The sequence below is a fragment of the Myripristis murdjan genome, chromosome 4 (assembly GCF_902150065.1).
Source record: "Myripristis murdjan chromosome 4, fMyrMur1.1, whole genome shotgun sequence".
Taxonomy (NCBI): domain Eukaryota; kingdom Metazoa; phylum Chordata; class Actinopteri; order Holocentriformes; family Holocentridae; genus Myripristis; species Myripristis murdjan.
Window position 1 is genome coordinate 30277830 of NC_043983.1, and position 26460 is coordinate 30304289.

General features: G+C 40.4%; 1 protein-coding gene across 5 annotated transcripts in view; it reads left to right on the forward strand.

Moving 5' to 3' along the window:
• mcf2l2 (MCF.2 cell line derived transforming sequence-like 2) overlaps positions 1-26460 on the forward strand; it is a 146561-nt gene that overhangs the window by 69490 nt on the left and 50611 nt on the right. For all 5 annotated transcript variants that reach the window (XM_030050508.1, XM_030050507.1, XM_030050510.1 and 2 more), the window contains exons 17-25: positions 1012-1127; positions 6864-6933; positions 12437-12529; positions 13675-13767; positions 15071-15193; positions 18644-18724; positions 19223-19363; positions 23979-24071; positions 24893-24971. In XM_030050508.1, the coding sequence (XP_029906368.1) occupies positions 1012-1127; positions 6864-6933; positions 12437-12529; positions 13675-13767; positions 15071-15193; positions 18644-18724; positions 19223-19363; positions 23979-24071; positions 24893-24971 (889 nt within the window). The remainder of the gene's footprint in view (positions 1-1011; positions 1128-6863; positions 6934-12436; positions 12530-13674; positions 13768-15070; positions 15194-18643; positions 18725-19222; positions 19364-23978; positions 24072-24892; positions 24972-26460) is intronic.

Genomic DNA, 26460 nt, shown 5'->3' on the forward strand with positions numbered 1-26460 from the left:
AAAAAAACGTGTGCATAGATGTATACAATGTGCATAGATGTATACAATGAGCATAGATGTGGGCAATGTGCAAATTTAGAAAGAAATTTACAGTATAAACAGATGATAAATAGCAGCAAGCAATATAAACACTATAAACAAGGAATATATAAAAAATAGAAATATGAACAATTTAAACAGCAGAGGAAAATAACCTAAACTCAAGCACCGCTCCTTTTGGACATTTTTATATGCGTTTAATGTCGTTTTGCGCCCATTTTGCACCCATTCTGATCTATGTATGCCATTAGTTTGATGTCATTACACCAAAAAAAAACCCTAAAGATTAAACTAAAGATTTCATTGAAACTTAAATCTTTAACATGTGAGAAGAAAGGCAAATCCAACGGCCTCGCGTGCATTATTTGCTCTGGTTCGCATAGTTTCAACACTCCCATTGATGTGCGTTCAGTTGAAGCCGCTTTTGAATTCAAATCTTATCTCGAATCTGCGCGAATGGACCTTCATCATAGCACATGAACCCGTGTGAACTCGGCGTATGTCTCCAGGGGTCTGAATACGACCAATCGATTTTCCTATTGGATTATTCGCCCACATGGAGTTTGAGCTGAACGCACATCGGCGCTAAAGACATTGATTCTGAATATGTATTGATTACGGGGGACGAGAGCCGGGTGCTGCGGGCGTATATGAGGCTATAAGTCATTCTCATTGCCTACAAGTGTCTGTCTGTGTATTGAGTTTTTCTAACAGAGAGCGGGACTGTGTGTGTGTGTGTGTGTGTGTGTGTCGAGGGGTGAAGAATCAGCTTGTCTCAGACTCGCCCCGGCACTGAAATGATTAGTGATGCCACTTTATTTATGGCTAATTCTGGTATGTGCCTTCTTTTTTCCGCTCACTGTCCCATCTGTCCACCCGCATCCCTGTCATTTTTCTGAACCTCCTCCCGCTCCATCGTTACCGTCTCCTCACTATCCTCCCTCTCTCTCTGTCTCCTTCCTCCTCTTCCAGGGCTATTTTGCAGAATTGGATAACTCAGAGCTCAGCCACCTCATCCCCCCCTCGCTGGAGAACAAGAGAGACGTGCTGTTTGGCAATCTGCCCGAGATCTACGAGTTTCACAACAGGTAGGGGCGACTGCGTTTTGTGCACCAACGCCGACATAAAGCTGAAACAGGTTGGGACTGAAAACTTCCGCAACACTGAACTAGACAGCATTCAGTGTGTGGTGTGTAGCTGTGCCAACGCCATGCGCAATGTCAAGATTTTCCAGTTCTGCATGTTGCATATTCTGCGAAAGTGAATCGCACCCTTTCCTCTAAGTATCATGATGTTTATGTGAGTCCCGCCCGCTGCCACTTCCTCTTTGGCCAACTGGTGTGAAACGTTAATTGGTTGCTCCGCGCCCTCGTGACCAGCCTCTTCTCCCTCAGATCCATCAACAGCTTTTAGAGATTTCCTGATAACAAACCAAACGAATGGAGTGCGGTGAAAACGTCTGCTGGCGGAGGTGATGAGGAGCCACATGTTGCACAGCGAAGCAAACCCACCTGATTTTATGCCTTTTTGAGGCATGAAAGGAAAGCTTCGATCTCTCTGATGGATAAAAAATTAATCTCATGTCACTGTCATTAATATCTAATGATGAGCCACTCCTTTGGATGGCATTGCTGTTGCCAACAGATATCTGGTTTCAGTATTTGTCCTCGAAGCACCTCCATCGATTCGACTTGCCCAGGATGAATTTTTTTAAACCCCTTACTCTTATAAATGCATTTTCATCTCAAATGCATTCATACAAAATGTGCACGTGCATTTTGAACTCATATTGGCTTTGTAAATAAAGTAAATTTTTCACATGGTCAACATTGTAATAGCAGGTGGAAAAAAAACAAAAACTTTGTACCCTTGAAGTGAAGTTTTTACTTTGTATAAACTGTAATGTAACATGAAAAAAAAAAAAAAAACGTTGACCTGAAAACCAAAACCAAAACTGGTAAAACACACCACAATTCTGTAATTACATGCTGTTTGCAAATGGAAGGAATATAATCAAAGAAAACATTATTTCTGGACCTTTTTTTTTTGAAGTACAATTGGAAATAACACAATATGATTACTGACTAAATTGTGGCATTTTGCTGCGATATTCAATGATTTGACACTCAAAAAGTGCAGCTCTGGGTGTCAACTGGCAAAAACCGAAACGTAAAAAATAAAATAAAAGCCAAAACAATAACATCTGGAGTATCACCCTCTTGAAGTGTATTCTCTTATTCGGCTCGCGTGGTTGGGCGAGGCCTGTTAAGGCGGCACGTGGAGCGAATGCAGAGGGGCCGAGGTGATACGCTTTAACGAAATAATTAACTCAGGTGGAAGCGCCATTACCTCAGTTCACTTTTTATTTGCTCCAATTTGAGCGAGCGTATGATTCTAGAAAATTAAAGTGAGCCGGCCTCCCAGGGAGGACGGGCCGCGCTCCTCCTGCACACCAAATGAAGTGGAAATTGAATTAGACTTCCTCACCTCATGCAACTAATACAATCACTTAAGAGAAAATGTCCTCCCCAAAGATTATTCAAATGTGTTGCGAGGTTGAAAGCAAAAAAAAAAAAAGATCTGGAAACCACTGTGGATTTGTTTTGAAATGCTTATGCTGACAAACCTATTCGGACAACTAAAATTCACAGTAAATGTCTTTTTAATTAGACAAGTTGTGCATGTGTTTACTGTGCGTATTGTTTTCCTCAAGCCTCGGCAATGGAAATGCATTTTACCATGCAAAAATAAATATTTTTTCTTGAATTAAGCTGCTACCCTTGTAAATGAGTGGTGCACAAAAAAACATTGGCTTGACTAGTTTGTTTCTCACAAAAGAAAATATTAAAGATTTTGGGTTTTATTTTTATGATTTCTCTAATTCATGCCTTTCTGTCTGCCTCCCACCGCTGTTTTCTCTCGTTTACCTCGACTTCCCTCTCCATCCATATCCTGCATTCCAGTTCCTCTATTTACTGGAGGCACACACACACACACACACACACACACATACACACACACACACATGCACACAATGGTTTGGTGAGCTAATTCTCTGTCCGCCTCTTTCCAGTCAAACATTTGGCCGTTTAAAAAGAGGGCAGGACAGCAAATAGACTAAAACCCAATGTTGCCTCTAATTTGGCTCATTTCATGTCACTGCACTTAGTTTGTTTCTCATGTAAATTAAATTTCATGTAACCCCCGTTGCCAAGCCTAAAAAGCATTGGCAACGTATTCTAAAAAGTCTAAATTGCATAATGAGCGGGACAACATGCACAAGCGCTGTTTCCACTATTACAGTCGCTGTTGTTGTTGTTGCCGTGGTTATTGGGCATGTTGGTTTTGGCTCGCTTTCCGTTCCTGTTGGCCTCCCTGCTCTCATGCTGCACATTTTATATGGCGTTTAGCGTCTTAAAACCTTTGCCCGTAAAAACAGCTAAAAATAGCTTTTGCACTGTGTTTTGGGAAATTTTCAGCAGTGAATATAAATGAAGTAATGACGCTGTGATGAGCTCTTTGGCTGCCGTCTGTGAGGGCGACCAGTCCAGAGACAGATCTCATGTTGCCGGATCTTTGTGGAGGGTCTGGAAACAAAAAAACAAACAAAAAAAAAAAAAAATCTCGTCAAAAAATATATTTGGACAACAAAACCTGGTGGGTTTGAAGACACACTTTACCTGGAAACAGCAACTCTGGTTGTAATTGTGTCCAGTCAGAAACAGCTTTCCTTATTAGGCTAGCTATGTAAGGCACAGTAAAAAAATGGAGAAAGACAGAAAAGTGAAAGTGTGTTTACCATCATCAGTCTTGTTCATCACACTTGGCCGACAGCCTGTGACGTTTTACACAAGAGAGAGACATCTGTAGTTTCAGTCGTCTGGCCTCGCTTGTCCATAAAATCTTTTGATGTAGTTTTTCTCGTCCTTGCACTTGGCCTATATGTAATATTAGTAATATAATAATATAAGTAATACAAGTAACATGGAGCAAGGTCATTGTTGCTAGCAGGATAATGCACATACCCTAGCACAATTTTGGATGCATTTGTAAATTCACTCTCTACTGTGGAGCTCCCATCCACCTGGCATGACACAGCATTCATTTGAAATTTGTGAATGAAAAAACTATGCTCATACATTTCTGCTAGAGTCAAGATATCCAAAAAGAACAGAGCACAACAGAGACATTTTCCCTCTAGCCAGCTGTAGCCCTGGCGTTCGCCTATTTGGACATTTAAAACGTATTTTTGTGTTGCAGTTAGTCCAGTCATTTTAGGCCAAATAAGGGGTCAACGTCAAACAAATTGCAACAGAAACAAACTCAATTGATTTTGTATCCTCGACATGTCCTGAGTGAGGAAAAAAAAAAAGCCCCGAAGAATCCCACTGGGGGAAAGTTTCAAAAAAGACCAAAATATAGCCCATTCAAACGCCTATTAACTTTTTTTTTGATCATGTGAATAGGGTAAAAATTTTAACCTTTAGGTATCACAATGAAAATTGCGAAAAAGTGTTCCTGTGGGTACACTGCAAAAACGCAAAATCTTACCAAGATTATTTGTCTTATTTCAAGTCAAAAATGTCTTATTTCTAGTCAAAATATCTCATTACACTTAAAATAAGACATGATCACCTCAGAAGTAACTTGTTTTTGGACAATTTTCACTTGTTTGAAGTGAAAATTCAATTGAAACAAGTGAAAATTTGCTTGTTTCATTGGCAAAATTTGCCAGTGGAAAAAGTGAAAATTCACTTGAAATAAGTGAAAATTAGCTAGAAACAAGAAACAAATTTTGCCAATGAAACAAGCAAATTTTCACTTGAAACAAGAGACAATTGTCTAAAAACAAGTTACTTCTGAGGTGATCATGTCTTATTTTAAGTGTAATGAGATATTTTGACTAGAAATAAGACATTTTTGACTTGAAATAAGACAAATAATCTTGGTAAGATTTTGAGTTTTTGCAGTGTAGAGTCAGTGAACGCTCCAGTGACAAACAGAAAAGGGAAAACTCACTTTCTTTTTCAACACAGATGCTGTTTCCCTCGGTGGTTCCTCTGCCACCGCCCCCCCCCCCCTTGACACAGAGGTGCATTTCCTAATTTGCACCCACGAGGCGGTTTTCACCCCCTTTAAATCGCCCGGGTCTCGGTTTGAACGATAATGCAAAAACAATCGGAGTTTGGCTGACTTGATGTTTGGCCACAGGCACTGGGACCAGTAAGTGGGCTCCAGTTTCATGCGGCTGGTGTTGAGTTACTGTGTGTGTGTGTGTGTGCGTGCATGTGTGTGTGTGTGTGTGTCATGAGCAAACACCAGTAAACGTGCACGGAGTTGTTTTGCAGTAGCTTTCTCTTGTCGGTGCTTCGGCTCTGAAGTGGTATCGAGTTACCCTTGTTGTATATCTACACACACACACACACATACATGCACACACACACAGACACACACAGCCATGTAAATGCAAAAATTGCCCACGCTCAGATGCATATGCAGTCTCGCTGCTGCAGGAGAGTAAATGGACAAGATAGTCATCCAAAGCAACTGGCAGCACATTACTGAGACATTACAGGCATTCCACACAGTCAGATTACACACTCCCCAGAGGCCGCCGCCGAGCATTTCGCCTCTCTTTTCCATCCCATCCTTTATCTCCATCCTCCTCTCTACCCATTTGTTGTTTCCTCTCTCTCTCTTTCTCTCCCTCTATCTCTCGTCTTCTCCTCCCTCATCTTCCTCTATCCCTCTCTTACTCCTTGTTTGTTGTTGTTGTCCTCTGCTCCCTTTCCATTTCCTCCCCACGAAACGGACACGAGCCGAGGGGAAGTGGTGAAACGCGGCCGCCCATCGACCGCCTCTCTAATTCGCGATGGGAATCGAGGCTCGAATCGCGTTGCAGGTGACCGTGCAGAGATGCGTTCAGCGCTCATATTGGATGTGCATGCGTTTCAGTTAGATCGCTGAGGAAGTTGAGAAATGAGGATGATAGCAATAACACAATCAGCCGGTCTCTGCACAGGAAACTGAGAGAGCAGATGACCCGAGACGGTCATGCGAGCCAGCGGCAGCCACAACGCTGGAGTTCGGATGTTCGCTTAATTACATTTACAGCGATTAACATTACATGAAACCCCAGATTAGATCCAAATAATAATGTTGATATACGGGGAAATCTTTAAATCGTTTGATTTTTTTTTTTTTTTTTTTTTATCACAAACTGCATTCATTTCTACACGGTTCACACAAAACCCAAGCCCGCCAGTACTGACTGTGTGTCTGTTTGGCACAAGCTGTCACTCGTTACTGTAACTGGATTAGAAATTAGCTAAATGACCAGATTCCTTGACTGTTGAGTGATGGGATTAGTCTCCAACACATGTCGTCCATTCAGGAGAAAGAAAAAAGCCCTCAGAGTGACTTTAGTGGTGTAATAACAATTTGATGTGGCGGTTTGGAGACGAATAATTGCAAACAACACGAAGTCTCTCTCTCCGCCAAGATAAGCTGCTGTTATTGACAGGAGAACCAGTGCTGTCAGCAGATTTTAGCTTCAACATCATGGATTTTTCTCTCCGTCGAGAGTCGAGTCGCTGCAGCCTTTGATTTGGACTCTCTCGGCCAAATTTTGCTGCAAGCTCTGCCGTTCTTTCAATAATCTCAACAAAACAGAAAGTCTTTTTTTTTTTTTTTTTTTGCACATTTTCCACTCCTCAGATGGCTGCTACATGGATTGTGAACTCTCATCTGTGTGGGATACTGTATTGTCATGAATGTTTTCATTATTGTGTTTTTTTTTTTTTTTGTTTGTGAATTACCTGCAGGACGTTTCTGAGGGAGCTGGAGAACTGTGCCGAGAAACCGGAGCTGGTGGGAACCTGCTTCCTGAAGAGGGTGAGTGAGCGACCGCAGGACGGCCTCAGGCTTGGATCTCATTTGCTCTCTTTGTGAGACTCGACGCCGCAGACGAACAAACAAAATCTGTGCACCTTGGAGTTCATGCTCCTTTGCTTCTATGACGTACCTGAAGCCTAACCCTGACCCATTGTCTGCACTGTCCAAAACGTCACAACTTTAAATGGGACCAGTTTTTCCCACAATTGAGTATTTATTGATTTTCTTTGTACACTCTTTTGTGTCCTGTTTTACATGAAGCAGGTATAAGACAGTCCAATGGGTGACTGAGGGAGAGTATGTCTATACTGTATGTAATATTATCATGTGTATAATAGCCAACATGTAGTATAATACTAGTTACGTTTGTAGGAGTACTGATACATGTGTAAGAAAAGGCTTTTGTGCCAATTTGTTATGGCCTCTCAATAGATAGCGGCTCAGCCAGGAGCGTGAAACATATATAAAGGACGCCACAACTAGTAATCTGTCAAGGAAATAATCATGTAGTAAGAGAAAAGGAAAGAATACTCAATGTACACCTGAAAATAAACGAAAGGAGTTGGAGATCCTGGTCAAACCGAACAAAAGAAAGGAATGAAACAACCTCGCAATGTGCCGTGCAAACTCAGTTCTTCCCTGTAAACAAAATCAAATCAAAAAGGGAAAAAGAACTAAACTGAACCAAGAAATAAAACCCGGGAATTGAACTTTCCAACCCAAAGTAAAATGACAAAACGCAATACACAGAAATGGCGCTGGGGGAAAAAAACAGTTAGGGAGAAACAAAAAAGATCTATGCTGCCACAAGCTGTCGGGCTGCTCCCTGGCCCCTTTTATTTTAATCGGCTTGCTTAGTTGTTTCCAGCTGTGCACACCTGGAGAGAGCACAGGTAGAGAAACCAGGGAGAGAGAGAGAGAAGAAGACAAAACAGCCAAAGCAGCCATGCCACAAGGTGTGCAAGTCCACACAGGGCAAAGCAGCTGCTCATAACAGCTGTACAGCATGAGTACCCACACTCACATTCACTTTGCATTCACTGTCAGGGAGGTTATCTGAATTTTGTGCAATAAACACAAAACCATGGATCATTTATCAAACTAGTCCTTTACCATGAAGGCATTATTCATTTTTTGCAAACTTCCAGCTGCAGTTCATCACTTCTACAGTTGAAATTCTCACATCAGCTGAAGGAGTGGTGCAACCGAAGGAAACCACCCATTTTGAAATCAGACCAAAAAACCCTCATGACCGAGGACAGTGTGACTAAACAGTTCTGTTTGGTGACCATGTTCTTTGTCACATGAAATACTCATAACACAAAAATAATTTTAGAGATGGAGCCGCTCGTTCCAGCTGAAGCCGACCGAATGATAAAACGTTCATGTGTGATTTCCCGATGAAAACATGCATAAATGTTGCCGCCGCTCAGGAGACGCCGTTTATCGACAAAGCGCTCACGGGAGCCTCGAGTGAAGATGCAGTTATACGACCATAATATTCCATAATAGACCATTAGTGATCGGATCAATTGACAGTTCTCATTTTATGTTGCTCTAACTTTGATGATGTTGCTATGTTTCTTATTCCCAGTGAACTGTTTGAAGAGGAAAGTCTCTATTTAATTCAAGAGGACAGTGAGTCAGATAAACTGTGGGATGAATGCATCACGTTTTCAGTAAAGCCAATAATATGTTACAGTCAAAAAAAGACTATTTATTAACCAGTTAACAAGTGTAACAACTATCAGTTTACCATTTATTAATTAATTAATGATGGCTTTGATATATTAAGTGTCACGGTCACGTCTTTAAATGCCCTCATCGGCACATCTCCCTGAAGGTTTGTTTTTTTTTCCCCCTTGGATTCCACTCGATGACCAAACAGATTTTCTGTTTTTTCCTCCTTTTATTTTGGCAGGTTCAGCAGTTTAGTTTGATAATACAGTCACACAGTTCCACCTGTTCCATTAGGTCCATTTGTTATTAGTCATTAGTCAACAGGCGATAAAAAACAGAGGAGAAAACACATACTTGGTATTACACAGAAATGTTGAAAAAAAAAAGGAAAAACACACATTTGCAGGCATTAAACGTCAGCGCCTTATTTCTCTCAATTTATATGTTTTATCACATTAAATGCAAATAAAGCTGATGCCAGCTCTAAGCTCATATTATATTGCATGCATTTCTCTGTATTTAACAAAGCATTTCGTAATTATATTTCACATTAAATTATTTATTTTTTAAGCCAAACCATAAGCTGCTATTCCTAATTTTTATCAGTAATTGTGTCACCATGTCTGTGACCCATAATGTAACAAACCATAATCAGTATTATATAATCAATACATAAAATCTATATAATCTCATCATCAGGGATTCAAAGCAAAGTAAACACATGGGACTTTCAGGACTTCATGTTGGCACGTCCGTCTGTGCCGGGTTGAAGCATCATCATCATCATCATCATCATCATCATCATCATCATCATCATCATCATCATCATCATCGTCGTGCATTTTGACAGATGCAAGAAACAGCGGACGCAGTGTTTACAGTGGAAAAGGCCGATGTGACGTTTGTAGAGAGAGATCTGCTGCGCTCTTTTTACATAAATCTGCTTTGTGTTTTGCACTTCCTTTATGATTTTTTACGGCCTGTGTGAATGAGCGCACACGGAAATGTTTGAATTTGGGTATGATTTGCATACTGAGCATCGTTGTCTTCTCTGGAAATGCTGACTCAGTATTTCGGTGTCAGTGGGCTCAGATGTTGTGTCATTGTTGCGTGTTGCGTCATTTCGTCCTGTTATGGGAATTTTAAGTCGGACTAAGTAAAATACGTCCTCCCTGCAGTGAAGCCGGTCGGCCAGACAAAAGGAAAAGGTGGCAGCAGCCACACTGCCTCATACAATAGCTGAGATTTAAGATCACAGCCTTTGCGCTAAATTATATTTATTGCTTGTTTGAGTGATTGCTTCTTTCTTCTTTTCCCTCCAGATTGGATGGTAGTGACTTTCATTGCATATACATTTTCAAAGCACAGATCGGGTCATTTGCAGTAGTAGTAGTAGTACATCTTGCACTATAAATACCGACCCCCCCTATTGAAAAACATATTATAATATATTAATCTTTAAATGAAATTACCAACCCGAAGACATAACCTTTAAATAAACTATTTGAAAGACATACCAACTAGTGTATTATTTTAATCAGATTACTGACCTTTTGAGAATAATAGACTTTTATTAGCTTGATGTATTTATACTACTGATAAAATAGTATGTTCTACAATAGATAATCTGTTTAAACCAGAGGTATGCCTGTAACCTGAAGTTAGTGCCCATGAGAAAAGCTGTGGTCTCCATAATAGGAATTTAAACCCGGCGCTCCTGTAGTTAGACGTCGAGCCCATGTTTCCCTGTGGCCTCGGGTGACTCCTTTGCATTTTCACAGCCATCAGCGTTGTCATTTACATGTGAAAGGCCATCCGGAGAACTGCGGGCTGGGAAATCGCTGCCACGCCGCCGGCTGTGTCAAACCGCCAGACACTCAGAATCCACAGACAGTCAGCAGCAGCGCACCAGAGTTGCCCGTGTTGCGGAGAAAAACAACCCGGACGAGTCATTAAACCGAACTGCCACAACACGGCTGCTGATTGTGATTATCCCTCTTTTCATGCGGTCACCGCCCCGGATGTCTAAAGCTGAATTCACACAATAATCAGGCGATCCGGGCGATTTGCTGCAGCGTCGCCCGGCGCTGTGGGTGGCCCGTCGGGTCGCAGCAAAAGTTCAGACTTTTTAACACCTCCAACAGAGGCTCAGAGAGTCAGTCAGTCATTAAAACTGTGGATTTAACCATTTAAATGTGCAAAAATTTATACTTCTAGGACTTGACACCAACTCAACAGTGCAATACCTTTGTATAGGTAGACTTTTTACATATGCTCAATTTCAGATTTCTGCATTTATTGTTGTAATATTCTGAAGGATTAATGCACATATTGAGACTTGATGCACATGATGCACATACTTTTGATACATCTCAATACATAATGCACATACGTTTTAAAATTTGTAAGACGCATGGTTTTATATTTTGAATTTCTTTCAATTTTCTTATATTTTAATTCTTCTCTTGAGAATCTGAGCAGCTGCAATTGGCCTAATTTCCCCTCGGGGATCGATAAATTATTTCTGATTCTGATTCTGATTTGAGATGAATGAGAATCCTTGCGTTTTCGCTGCAGAGGTCTGGTCCTGTGTGAGCACGCCCCGTCACGGCCGTGCAACACGAGTCACGACTTGTTGATGTGGAAATCAGTGTGACATTTGTGACGGTTGAGATCTGCGAGTCTGAACCGCATGAGGGTTTTTCCCCCAACAATACTCACCGACTCATCACATTTCCATAACAATTAATCGGCCCTTGCTACCAAGATTGCAATCAGCTCGCTTTACACCGAGCCTGTGGGGCAGGTTTGCTTCAGAGCTAACAGGAAACACACTGATAACAATACTGGATGAATTCCTTTTTTTAAATTGGAAGTTTAAAACCTTGAATCTCAAATCTGTAGCTCATCTAGAGGTGTGATTAAATCAGTAACATATCACAACAGTTTGTAGCTAAGCCGAACAATTGATCTGTTTTTCTGGATGACAGTTTGATAACCAAAATGTGATGGTAGCTATTCATATATAAGACTGTTGCTCTTTAATTTTTGCATGTCCATTTTTTAGGTATTCACTTTTCGGTGCATTTATTTGTATTTTCCGCATATGTGAAGCTCTTTGTAGCTATATGTTTTTTTTTTTTTTTTTTTTTTTTTTTTAAAAAGTGATGCATAAATAAAGCTTTATTTACTTACTTATTTACTGTGTAACTAACAGGGGTATAAGGGATCAATAAGCCCACAGTTCGGTTTGTGTTGCGGTTTTCGGCTCACGATTTCGGTTTCTGTTCAGTTTATTTTGTACATTAGAAAGAAAGAAAAAAAAAAATACTACCGATTTCAAATGTTTTCTGTATTTTGTCTTATTTGCAAAAATAAGACGATTTTTTTTTTTTTTTTTCAATCAGAGAGACTTGAAATTGCCAAATATTGTTTCAAAGGCAAAAGTCTACTGACAAAAATTCATCATCCATTCATGAGCTCAGTGTGTGGGTAGATGGCTCTCATACAGCGGATGTGTTTGCATCATTGGACTTTGTAGGGTGTGTTGTGCAATGAACAGGTCTTTTTTTTCCAGTCTTACATGATGATAAAAGACATAAAACAACATGGTACTGCCAGCTGCAAAAAGTGTGAAATTTCCAAATAGGCTACATTACTGGTGCAGCATGAGAGGCTGAAGACGAGCTGACTGCCTGTCAAAGTGCAGCAGAATTGACAGGCTGAGTGTCACCAGCCACGGCTGAGCCGGACGAGGAGCTGGCAGGTGGCTGGAGCTCATTTCGGGCCCGGTGTGTAATCACACCTCTGTTTGTGTTGTCAGAAAGAGGAGCTGCAGGTGTACGAGAAGTACTGTCAGAATAAACCGCGCTCTGAAGTCCTCTGGAGACAGTGTGGAGACAGCCTCTTCTTCCAGGTAACACACACACACACACACACACACACACACACACACACACACACACACACATATGCACCATAAGCCATGATCTGCTGCACTGCGCACTCAATAATGATGCAAGAATGAGAAAACTTAAAGGGATAGTTCACCCTTTTTTGAAAAGTTTGATATTATTTCACCTCCTTGGCTTGTTCATGTCCTGTTCCCCCTGTTTCTTCTTCTCAACAGCTGTTTTGATACCACGGTAAAAAGAAAGAAAGAAAGAAAGAATCCCATTTACTTAAACATACACTCCTTTATTAAAATCTATTCATCCAAGTATTTAAGCCTTCCAGTGTTTAAAACAAACTGTAAGTCAACTGTGCTTAAATAACAACTTTTTAGACTGCACAGAATTTCAATTGCAGTGTCCGGCAGAGACATGAGAGAAATATGGAAATAATAAATAGGCTTATACATAATTAGAAAAAGAAACAACTTTTTAACAGGACACTTTGATGGCACCGTTTGCATTTTTTGTGTTGGGAATTGATTATGATTATTATGAATTAAATCGTCTGTATACTGCCCCCCTCAGTCTAAATAAATAATAAAGCTGAATAAATACATCTGGTACTGACAGTGCCGTAGAAAAACAGGTAGTGTCGTATTTTTGGACTTGGTACCGAAGTTTTGGTTCTCTAATGCTGACCATCTCCAACAAGAAGAGACTCAACAGGATCACACACCCTGCCTCTGAAATCATCCACTCGTCCACACCCAGTGTCTCGGACATGAATCACAGAGCCGTCACTCAACTTGCATTTACAACCGTCACCGACCACGATCACCCGCTCCACCCACAGATACAGGACTTTGAAACGGAGAAGAGCTCGTTTTGGCAGAAGTTTTGTCCCTGAACAAACTGCCTCTATGTATGTCCATAAAATCATAACATTAGAACATGATATACATTTAAAAAATTGCAATAAAACAGAAAGACAGTGTGTAGTGACACACCATCACCATGTTCTTCATGATGCCCTTAAATTCACCAGTGGAAATGTCTCTAATTTGAGATCCTGTTTACATATTTTGGTGACCATGACAGTGATCCCTGATCTCTTGTCTTGCTGGTGGTTTGGTGATTCTTTATCTTTGGTTTGTGTTTGTGGCGACAGGAGTGCCAGAAGAAGCTGGACCACAAGCTGTCGCTGGACGCCTACCTGCTCAAGCCCGTCCAGAGGATCACCAAATACCAGCTCATGCTCAAGGTAAATAAACAACCAACATTTTACTTACCGCAACCACTGGCCAGATGACTGTGGATATTATCATGACATACTGTAACTTCTTAAAGGAATACTTCAATGTTTTGGGCAAAATATCATTTTTCCAACTTTCTCAGACTGAGACAAGATGTTTGATACCATTTTCACCTCTGTACGTCCACTGTTTCGGTTCCTGTGGGTAGCATTTGGTATTAGCTTAGCATAAAGACTTGAAGCCTATGGGAGTCGTTAGCCTAGTTCCATCAAATTGAAAAAAATAAATTCCAATTCCTTATTCCAAGGCACATATTTTAAATACACATGCTTGATGGTAGATGATGCAGCTTCAGAGGTGCTGTAAGGTTTTTTTTTCATTTTGGCATAGGCTAATGACTCCCATAGAGTTCAAGTCTTTATGCTAAGCTAACACAAAATGCTACCCACAGAAACAAACCACTGGACATGTAGAGGTGAAAATGGAGCAGTCTTTTAAGTCTAGTTTGGTTTGCTTACAAGTCAAAAAAACAAAACAAAACAAAACAAAAAACTAGTAGCTAGTAGCCAGGTTCAATGTGACTAATATATCAAAATATTAAGAATAACCAACCATTACTATTTTGCAGTTCTTGCAATAATTTGTTCTGCTTGCTTTATGTTACTTCCAGGAGTTTTTAAAGACTGCTCTTGAGCCTGGGGGCAAAAGCAGTGTTTAGTCTTTCATCCTGGGACCCAGGCTGATGAAAATGCACTCACTGCTGCATGCTTCAAGTTCAGATGCACAGATTAAAGACTCAGCCTGGAACCCATTTACAATGAGATCTGAAGCCCCACCACGAAAACGTAAAACACTCGTTTGGAAACATGAACACACACACCCGTTCTTGATAGAATCCAAGATGTTTGCTTTCGCTGGTGGTGCATGGAAAATGGCAAAATCTATTCCAAGTTATGAGGCCTCAAAAAAGCCACTTATATGTCAAACTCTGTGAGAAAATTGAACAGTATGTGAATATAAATCTAATTTATATGTTCAACAGGTTTTTGTTGAGCTCCGTGGCGAATTCCTGGTGATGACACGACCTGTTAGGCGTGTTACCTCAGATGGCACACAGCGCTAATAATTAACTGAGCCTGTCTGCTCTTTGTTTTCTTAGCTGTGGTTTCACTGCCTGATCCCTTCTCTTCTCTTCTCTTCTCTTCTCTTCTCTTCTCTTCTCTTCTCTTCTCTCGTTCCCTCCTTGTCTTGTTTTCTCTTATCTTTTTTTGCATCCTCTCTCTCTCTCTCTCTCTCTCTCTCTCTCTGCAGGAGATGTTAAAGTGCAGTAAAGGTGAGGGGACGGCCGAGCTGGAAGAGGCTCTGGCCACCATGTTGGACATCATCAAATCCGTCAACGACTCCATGCACCAGATAGCCATCACCGGCTTTGAGGTCAGTGTAATATTAATGTATCATTGCCATCATCATCATCATGAGCATCATCAACTGTGACCAGTAGATATATATATATTTTTTTGGCTCACAGATACCAAAATAAACACTCATGTATCTCTTTAAAACCCATTTTCTCATCATCGTATGACTCTTTTTTTAGACTAATATCACATAATGCCGTCACACCCCACCCAGCTCTCTGTGGTTTTGTGTCGAGGTCACTCAAGAGTCATCGCACACGAGGAATTTACTGGATCTTTATCACAGCCCTGTCTTCAGATGACAATGCCGCGTTAAACACACAGCAAAAACCACCTGAAGCATACCTGCAGCCAGTAAAAAGCTGCGCACACACTGACTTGCAACATGCACATAGTAGCTCTCAACGCCGACGATCAAAGGGTCAAATGCCTGCTTTCAAAGTGTACGTCAGTGTTTTCCGTACCAATGAAAAAGTGCTGGAGCAACTCACCTAGAAAGAGATATTTCACCTGGTTTAGTTTCTGTTGAAGAGTTTTGGCATCATATGTCTAAATTTGTGCTCACAAGCTCAAAGACAAAACCTACAAATAGCACGAATAGCACATATCATAAAGGAAAAGTGCTCTGCTAAAAGTAAAAGCCCCGGTTCAAAATAGGCTGAAAAAGTATGGAGGTATTTTCCATGAAATGTAGTCAAATATGAAAAGTAAGAGCGGCCATTGAGAAGAACAGTTCCTCGCAGAGGGTTTTATTATCGATGCATTAACCTGTAAGAAGCATTTTAATGTTGTGGCTCTAACTGCTCCATATATCCTGTTGGCCGTTTCACTCTTTAACAACGCAGCACGTTGGATGTTTTGCATGGAAAAGCCTCTTCTGCAAAGGCTCTAGTAGCTCCAGCCGTCAGAAAAATGTAGTGCAGAAAAAAAAATCCAAGATACCAGTGATACCACCTCTGCTAAATGATCCCTGTTTTTCTTTAGTCTTTATTCCACAAACTTGCATATATTCATCATTTCACAGGTAAAGACAGTAGAATATAACGGGAAATGATGAAATGATGAAGAGATGATCATAAATGATTTAGGTAACACTTTGCAATAAGAGTACAACAATTAACGTTAGTTAATGCCGTAATAAACATTAAGTAACAGTTAACTAACAGTTAACTGATGTGTCTAAGAATCATGTACTAATGCTGTTCATGCTAAGGTATTAATTTATATGTTATTTAAGGGTTATTGTAGATATTATTAACATTAGTAAATGCCATAATAATCATTAACTAACAGTTAATTAACCATTACGGCATTAACTTAAATTAACTAAAGTTAATTATTGTGCTATTATTGTAAAGTCTTAATTTAATATAGAGGTTCACAAGCACTCGTATGACACAGGCCTCCATGGAAAATCTTTGCTGTTGATTCAACGTTAATTCATAGACCTGTCTGCTGTGTGTGTGTGTGTGTTTGTGTGTGGGTTGATAATAACGTCAAGTGAAACTTATGGTTACAGACAGATAGGAACATAAACACTCAATTTCTTTAATGCGTTTGATTTATTATCCAGGGCTAGGTGGGGATCGCTTGCTTTGCCGTTTTTCTCAGGCAGCCCCTGAAACCTGCTCGGTGACCCCCTGGAGGTCCCGGGACTCCAATTTGAGAACCGCGGCTCTGGCAATTTCTTTCCCGTCCACCGAGGAACGTTTGTGGTATTTCATCTCGTTTCAACATCTCCCCGCGGCTCCCACGGCGGTCCCAGCCCACATGTTGAGAACCGGCCTCCCTGCGCCGCTGATATGTTTTAGGGGGAAATAGTGATGTATATCGTGGTGCAGTATGGATCTCCTCGGCCACACTGGGACCCCGTTTCCAACTGCGTGTCTCGGGATCCAAGAGTGTGTATCAGACCTTTAATCAGCCACAACAGTCAAATTAGAGCTTTGGGCTTGTGATTATCCTCAGCTCGATCTTTTAGAAGAGAGGCTGGGTGTGATGGAGACAGAGATCTGTTGGGGCACCACACACACACACACACACACACACACACAAAGAAAAAAAAATGACATGCCGAGCTAGATGGTTTATCTCACAGTAAACAGCTCATTTCAGGATAGTCTTAGAGGAGTTATCTGCTTTGAGTAAGCTTTAAAAAAAATAAAAATAAAAATAACAATAATCATGAAATGAATGGAAAACCTTCTGCTTCACTGTCCACTTTCTGGTTAACAAACAAGGAAAAGCTTCTTCTTTTAACATAATGAGAGTGCAATCAGAAAAAGTCACACTTATTCATATTATTTATATAATTTCATATAATTTATTTTGGTATTTCACTCCATCTCTTAATGCATCTGCGGATGTATGTACATTTATAATGGATATGTGATTACCTCAGTGAGTATGTGTAGTTGTGTTATGCAGCATCAACACAGTGTTTTCAGTTATTTGATTTTGTCAGGTAACGTTTCCTGCATAATGAAAGCAAATGGAGGAAAAAAAATAATAATAATTTGGTCACAAAAAAGGAAAAGTCCACTCAACAGGACATTTCTTAAAAAGTGCAGAAATAAAAGAAAAAAAAAGAAAACATATATATGTTTCAGAGGATTTTCTTGTGAATACCTTAAATAAATAAATAAAATAAAAAACAGATCATTCCACTAATAGATAGATAGATAGATAGATATACTTTATTGATCCCAACCAGGGAAATTCTGTTTTGTTTGTTTGTTTGTTTGTTTTTTAGATAGTAATATCAAGATACTGTTGCTTGATTCAAGAATTCTGGCTAGAGGTTGTTTAAATTATTTCACCTCTTTGTCTTCACTTGCTTTAAGAAAAAAAAAAAAAGATTTTGCAGTCTGCGTTGAAGATGGATCATTTTTACAGGGTTTCACCAGGCAGCAATAAAATTTGCCAGAGATGAAAATGAGTTGTTATAAAGAGACGGAAATGTCAGCAAACCACCGTGGTGTCTCTCTATAGATTACAGCAGATGACAGTTTAATGATCTCCGTGGTAAAAATGGGAATTCACATTATCAGGCCGTCCAATGGAGGACAAATACGGAGAAATGTGTCCAGACATGAACTGTGCGCTGTTCATATGCTTAGATTTACAGCTGCAGCGAACATATGTCGAGAAATAAATACCCTGTGTCCACCAATACACACAACTGAGTGTTTACAGATGCTTGCATATAAAGATGTGTGTGACAAATCATTCATCATCATCATCATTCATTTTTTCTCTCCATTATCCCTGCTTCATATTGTGTATCTACTGGGTGATCACTGTTGTAATGCACTGGACAAACTGGGGGAAGGAATCTCCTCTAGTAGCAGCCATGAGGCATGACGGTGGAGCCAACATGGCCGCCCGTAGTGGCCGACCTCGGTGTTGCTGTAACAGTCTGTGTGTGTGTGTGTGTGTGTGTGTGTGTGTGTTTGGGCTCTGACAGGGAAACCTGAGCGAGCTGGGCAAGCTGCTCATGCAGGGATCCTTCAACGTGTGGACGGACCACAAGAAAGGCCACAGCAAGGTAACGCCACCACACCTGGGATGCAACACATAGCCGTTTAAGATCCATAAATTCGTTTTTAGACATTAGTATGAGTACAATAATTGAGCAAAACCATTTATGAGAACATCAGCAGCTTCTACCGGACGTGTGCTTTGGATTTCGGAGGAAATCTGCCGGAAGAGGGCGACGGGGATAATTCAGGGTTTCTTGCAACGGCAGATGGTCGAAGACGTGAAAGGGCATCGGAGAAATGATTTCCAACATGTTTATCCTCTTCAGGGAGACGAAGAATTAAATCATGTCTCTTGTCTGGGGATAGTGATATATTGGTTTACAGAAACAAAATGCCAAACAATAAGTGATGATATATTGGTGCTACACATGTCAGCTTTGTGTATATGTGTGCTTTACATGAAATACGGGATGGATAGTTTAACACGGACACGCAGGCAGACTGACTGACTGGTTGTTAAGTAGGCAGGCAGACAGGAAAACTGACTGTCTGGCTGATTCCAGGTGAAGGACCTGGCCCGCTTCAAGCCCATGCAGAGACACCTGTTCCTGTACAACAAGATGCTGCTGTTCTGCAAGAAGCGCGAGGAGACGACGGATGGGCACGAGAAGACGCCGTCCTACAGCTTCAAACACTCCCTCAAGGTCAGACAGAGGTGGTGTGTGTGCCTGTGTCTCTCTCTGTCTCTGTGTGTGTGTGTGTGTGTTAACATTCTGATTTCATTACTTTTCCAAGTGTTTATTGTGCTCTGTCAAGCGGCATAACCGGATTCGATGCACCCACGATACACGATCACAGTTTGATCAAGAGCGTCGTGGAAAATGATTTGATTTGAAGGATTTTGAGCCTTGTTTGGTGGTTATCCATCTGACAAAACTCTTCAGAAAATAAACATAAAAAGCTAAAACTGCACACAACAGTAAGACGGATCGTCACCGACCTGTAACCTGAAGGCCAGCAAGAGCTAAAGCACTGAGCTTTCTTTGTTTTTGACCAGAGCACTCCCAACTTTCCCACATTTTACATCGGAATAATCCATTTTGCCAATCATACGGAAGACTTCACAACATGCAATCAAAATCCCGTTATTTTTAAACATCAAAGTCGTCACCATGCATAAACCACAGAACTGATCGCTGGCTGTGGAAAGCTAATATTTACCCGGGGACTATTTTCCTCGGCGGAGGGAGCATTTCACTCAAACAGTGCTGCTGCTTTTAGGAAAACTGATGTGGACGACTTTATTACGGCGATGTAACACTGGTGTGAAGAAAGTTTGAAGTTCATTTTCATATCGAAGTGGAATGAATGGAAACCAACGGCCTCAGAAAAGGGGCAAAAAAAGCATATTGGAGTTGGAGAAAATATGATTGCTTTCTTTGGGAAAAGATTATGGGAATAGACTTTTAAAGCGTTAGACTTTTAATAGACTTTTAAAACGTTTAAAAGAAATGTGTAGTTTTGCTGTAATGCGCTCATTCAGTAAAATGTCAGGAGGCGAGCCAAGGATCCTGCCTTTATCTGTCCAAAATAAAACTTTCAACCCGTAACTTTCATGTTAGGACCCTCTCTCATTCAGCAGACAAACCAAAAGATAATATGAATCTGCCACTTGTAACTTGTAGTTTGAAATAAATAGCATCAAAACTTCGCTGCAGCCTAAAATTACTGACTTTAAAAATCAACCAAAAGAAAAAAAAAATACTCTAGACAAAAATTAAGAATATATTCCATAACCTGATAAAAGCACCATAATATGATCTTCAGTGATGAAATAAATAGCATCAAAACTTGCACTGCAGCCTAAAATTACTGCTCTGTTGTTTACTTGGTGTAACGCTCAATATTTACACAGCATTTATTTTAAAACAGACTTAAAAAAAAAATACTCTAGACAAAAATTAAGAATATATTTCATAACCTGATAAAAGCACCGTAATATGATCTTCAGTGATATGAAATGGAAATGCAGGATATGAGTTTTTTAAAAAAAAAAAAAAAAACAGTAAGTTTGGGGGCTTTGCATGTTTAAAATATAATTCAGTGTTGCCTTTCAACCTTACACTTGGCTCCAGAAATCTTTTTTTTTTTTTTATTTTTTCTTTTTCCGCTGGCCTACTTTTCCAGCTAAGACTCTCCAGAGTGCAGAGCATACTTTGTAGTCAGAGAGTATACCGCTTATTTCTTCTTCTGGTCTTCAGGAAATGCCTTGTAGATGAAATTGGTGTATAATTTAAAACGGCACCGAAAAAAAAGATCTTAAAAAGTCGTGTATTAAAGCCACAGGTCAGCGCGCACGCGTCGGACAAAGTCGTGAGCGAGACGAATAAAATGTGAATTCAGTAACGAACAAGAGGTGTTATTCTAATTATTATTACTTAAAAAGAAGAGTATGAGTTTCTCTCTCTGTCTCACACACACACACATACACACACACGAACACACACACGAACACTTGCTGACACTTCAGGCAGTCAGGAAACAGGAAGTAGGTTGGTGGATCCAGATGACAGCGGACTTCACAGGGCATCCTGGGGAAAAATAGATTGTCTTTTGATGGCACTTGATGTAACACAGAAAAATTACAGCCGACTGACAGAGACGTTAACCCTGTCAGGGAGCGGCGTGATCGTGTTTGTCGTGCAGAGCAGACAGTCCCAAAAAACAAAAAAAACACCTGGAAACAAGTCCTGCAGGTGTGTCAGAGAGAATAAAGTCGATAAATCGCTGATCGTTGATGGGAAACAACATGTGGAGGCTCTGACGTGGACCGTCCAGCTGATTTCATTTCAGCTAATAAACCTCCCTCAGTTATGGAGATGAAATGAGGGATTACGGAGCCTTCAGACAACCGAGACGTGGACTAGATTAAAGTTTCTGCTGGGAGATTTTTAGGCAGGACAGACGCTGCAGTGAGGAAGTAAAGGCTAAAGGTTGGCTTGGTGTTTTTTTTTTTTTTTTGGAGGGGTTAGGAGAGGTGAGCACGAACAGCAGGGGTGCGCATGTGTGTGTGTGTACAAGGCGTGATCTTTGTTGTGACTGGCTGTTGGATTTTAACAAATGACATTACACCACCAGGAGCGTTTAGTTTGGCTGGGACCCTCTGTGTGTAATGGGGACGATGGTGTACCAGGGCCACTGTAGGGAAAAAATAAATTTCAGAGCTGGGGGAGGTGGGGTAATATTTCAAGAAAAAAAAAAATAGTCTTAAATTTACTAGAAAAAAAACTTGGATATTCTCTTAGAATAAAGGGGCAATTTATGAGGCAAAAACTCAAAACATTTCTGAGACTATAAAGTCACAAATTTGCAAGAAAAAAATCTGATATTCTGAAATTTATGTCATAAATTTATTAAAAAAAACAAAAAAACAAAAAAAAACCTCACATATTTGTGAGACAAAACTTAATAGCAGCCCAGAATCCCATCCGGACACTGAAGAGACGTTGCTGTGACTCGGGAAAACAACACATTGATACTGATTGCAAAGTATAGACGTATAAGAAAAAGTTTTCATTTCAAATTTTTTTTCATTTTTTTCTCATAAATTTTTAACTTTAATTATGAAAATTCTGAGGTGTTTCGCTTTGAATATTACCCCCTCCTCCGCTGGCTGACCCTAGTTCACCGTCATAAATGGTGTTTTTTGAAAATTAGGAGGAAAAAACTTCTCGACAGAGGCGTGTTGGTCAGTTTACCTGTTAGCTATAAAAACCATAGACACCAAAAAATTTCTATTGGAAGGATCGAGATGCAGGAGATTCGGCAAGAAGCAGAGCGGCTGCAGCAGCAGGTGAAGCCACTCGTCTTGGCATCATGCAGCCGTCTCTCTCTCTCTCTCTCTCTCTCTCTCTCTCTCTTGCAAAAGAGCGACTTCTTTCCCAGACAGAATCTGAAATGATTGTGTCATGAGGAGCATGTCGGGCCTGAGCACCAACAAGGTCAATTCATGTTGCAATAAACCTTTTTCTTAAAAAAAGCAGTTTCTTCACTGCACCTAGGCACAGACTGGATATTCAATCCTCTGAACGTGCAGGGAGTGCCTTATTTATTTTGCATACCAAGTATGTATCAAGTTATACAGAGAGAAAGGAAGACAAAAAAACAAAAGTGGCCAGTCGTTGTGCCAAGTTGAGTTCCCTTAACATTTTAAATTAAAAGCATTTCCAGCCGCCGCCTGTTTTCTCATGCCTTCTCTTTGTCAGCGGTGGCTTCCCGATGTTTCACGGTATAAATGGCGCGGATAATTTCTGCCGTCGAGCCGTCGATGTAAAATAATTAGTGCCGTTTTTCAGGTAACCCATCCGAGGACGTTAAAAGAAGCAGCAAAGGAAGTGAAATAGATCAAAGAAATGCAGTTGCAGCTGTTTTTACATCTGCGTATAGTACTCTACCTTCCTGCCCGCTGATGTGCACGTGTCTGCTTCAGTGTAACGAACTCAAACGGGGTTTCCTTGATGCTGTGTGGAAAAAAAAAAACACGGGCAGATTCCTAAAACGATGCGTCTCGCGATCAAAACGGAGAAAAAGCGAGGAAGCTGCGGCTTGTTAAAACGCGGCCAGATGGTGAAATCCTGCAGAACTTATTGCTGAATATTTGGTGAATGCTCATCTCACATGTTTCAAAAGCAATCAAATATGCAAGAAGAGCTCGCTCATACTATTAGGGTTCAAGATTACTTATTCGAGATGACAGATGGTCCGGTTTCCATCCAAATGTTAAAAAAAAAAAAAAAAAAAAAAGATCCAGATGCAGCATGTTTTTTTTTTTTTTTTTTTTTTTTAGGGTCATCTGGGTCGTTTATCCTCATAAAATGTGATCATGTATTCATGCTCCAACCTTTCTGACCCCGAGGAGAGCCAAAACAGATTAATAAAACCGAGCGAACTCAAGTTATGAGTCGTCGAGCCGACTGTTATAGAAAGTTTCTCGAGTAAGTCCTTCAGAGATGTGAAAAGGTTTGTCTCAGTGTCTCGGCGGAAGCCTGTGATGTCCGCACATGGTGAATACTGATTTGACATGCTTAAATTCATTTAATCTCACATTAAAGGGCCGGCGGATATGACTTATCTGCAGAATTACTTAGGAGATGTGACAAAAAAGTAAGAAATGACCCAGACGGCTGGATTTTTTGGGGTAATTTTGGGTCATTTATCACTTTCCCTCCTAAGAAAAAGAAAAAAACGATCGGGTGCTTTCAAGATGTAAACTGAAATGACTCCTTTGGATGTTTCTTGTCTGTCTCTGTCTGTATCCAGATGAGCGCCGTGGGGATCACGGAGAACGTCAAAGGCGACATCAAGAAGTTTGAGGTGTGGTACAACGGCAGGGAGGAGGTCTACATCATCCAGGTACGTAACCGGGCCTCTCCTGTCACCGTGTCATCCAGATGATCAGAACCACATCTCTCTACTCATGTTTAATCCAGAATATTTGTGCAAAAGACTGCAACAACGATCATCCCACATGCAGACTCTCAACTTCCAGTGTTTTGCACCCTACAAGTGGAGCCTGAGTGTCTCATTTTAAACATTTAAGTACAGACAAAAGCTTATGTGATGATTGTGGGATTTTTCATTTGAATTTAATATATCGCCGTTTTTTTTTCCATTGCTCATGTTTTGCTCCTTTTCTTAAGTCTGTCTTGAAAAAGCTATCTTGATCTCAATAAGATCAATCAATTTTAAGCAAAGGATGCAGGAATGGATTGAAAAATGTCCAATAGGTGTAAATGTTTCACTGCATGTTGTTAAAAATGCTGGGACACACACACGTATTGTTTTACTCATTCCTTAGGCAGTGCCTTGATTTAAAATAAGTAAAAAAACAAACAAAAAACAAAACAGAAAATTAGTTATTAAATGAAATTGGTGATGATGGAAATGAACATAGATATTTCAAGTAATTTTTTAAAAGTTTAGTTGGTATTGGTGTTTAAAAGAAATAATAAATCCTTGGTGATGACAAAAAATTTTTTTTTTGTGAGGTACAACACAATGATCATTTCCCCTTTAATCCTCTGGGTGGCAGTGTTGCACCACACAGCCCGCCCATTAAGCTCTCCTGCAGCATTAGTGTAAAGAGGCATTTGTTATATATGTGTCGGTTGACTTATTTTGTGTATGTGTGTGTGTGTGTGTGTGTGTGTGTGTGTGTGTGTCTTCATCCCCAGGCTTCCTCCATGGATGTGAAAAATATGTGGGTGTCAGAGATTCGTAAAGTTCTAACAGGACAGCTGGAGGCATGCAGAGGTATGCACACACACACACACACACACACACACACACACACACACACACACACACAGAGCTATGCTTCAGAGAGTACCTCTTCCCCTGTGTATTGTCACTTCTTTCATGAGAACTTTCTTTATTTCCAACTTAAGTTTACATCTAAAAGCCACACACACACACACACACACACACACACACACACACACACACACACCGACACGTCCGTCCACTTATCACACCCTCCTGTCATCTGTTCGTTTAACAAACCATCCAACCATCCGTCCTCACATGCAGATCCACATTCATACCCACATGCATCCATACGGTGCAAAAACCTCCTATTTATCAAGTCACTTAGTCTCATATTCAGTATAATCTTGCTTTTCTTCAAACAAGTGAAAAAAAAAAAATCTGCCGGTGGGATGAGATAATCCCACTTGTTTCTGATGCTTAGCAACTTCCAGAATTTTCTTGAATCAGGTCTCATTGTCTCGATTCTACTGGGCTGATCTGCCGTATTCTGCCTTTTTCCATCATATTTCATGTTTCAGAAAAAGTCCTGAAACAAGTGAAACTGCTCTGGACACAAATGGGATTATCTCACTTGCATTAAGATACATGAGACTTTAAGACACAATATGAGAGCATTTGTTGCAGTGTACTCGTGCACATACATAGCTAGACACCTGTGCTCATGTACACATGCAGGTTTACATAATTTCACTGGGAAAAAATTACTATTTTATCAATTTTATCCCAATACAAATCAAAAACTAAAGGTGTGATCAGCCTTAATTTGACTGAGACTGTTTCTAGAAAAATTCACAAAACTAATGAAACTGTGTAGGAAACAAGTGCAGAAGTGTCCAGGATAATATATATATATATATATTTAAAGAGTATGAGGATGAATGACTTGTTAAGGTGGACATTTTTTGCAGTGTAGTGACACACTTTACATGCACTGAAACTCACGCTCATACTTCCTTTGAGATTTGTCACATCACATTAATCTAAATACGGTTTCTCAGGTCTTTTCATTATAAAAACTGCAGCGTTAATGTGTCAGGCCCTGTGTGTGTGTGTATCTGTGTGTGTGTGTGTGTGTGTGTGTGTGTGTGTGGCATATCGGTGACCAGCTTTTGAGTTTGTACAATGAACTCTCCAAACATTTTCCCCTCTCATTGGCACGTACCACCGTGTAACGCGCTGGAACTGCTGCATTCTTATTTACATTCATTTTATATCCCATTTCCCTGCTGCAGCTACACTTGTTTGCCAATTTCTTTCCATGTTGCGAAAATTAATTACTTTGTATGTTATGGAAATTGTCACTTCACCGCTGGTTCATATCAACACGTGGAGGCAGCATCCATCACAGTCTGATGGCGCGGCTTCATCGTCTACCGTACTAATCGAAAATTGCCTTTTCAATTGCTATTTTTTTATTTTTTTATTTTTTTGCAAAGAGAACATAGAAATGCACCTCATGTTGTAACTGCATTCC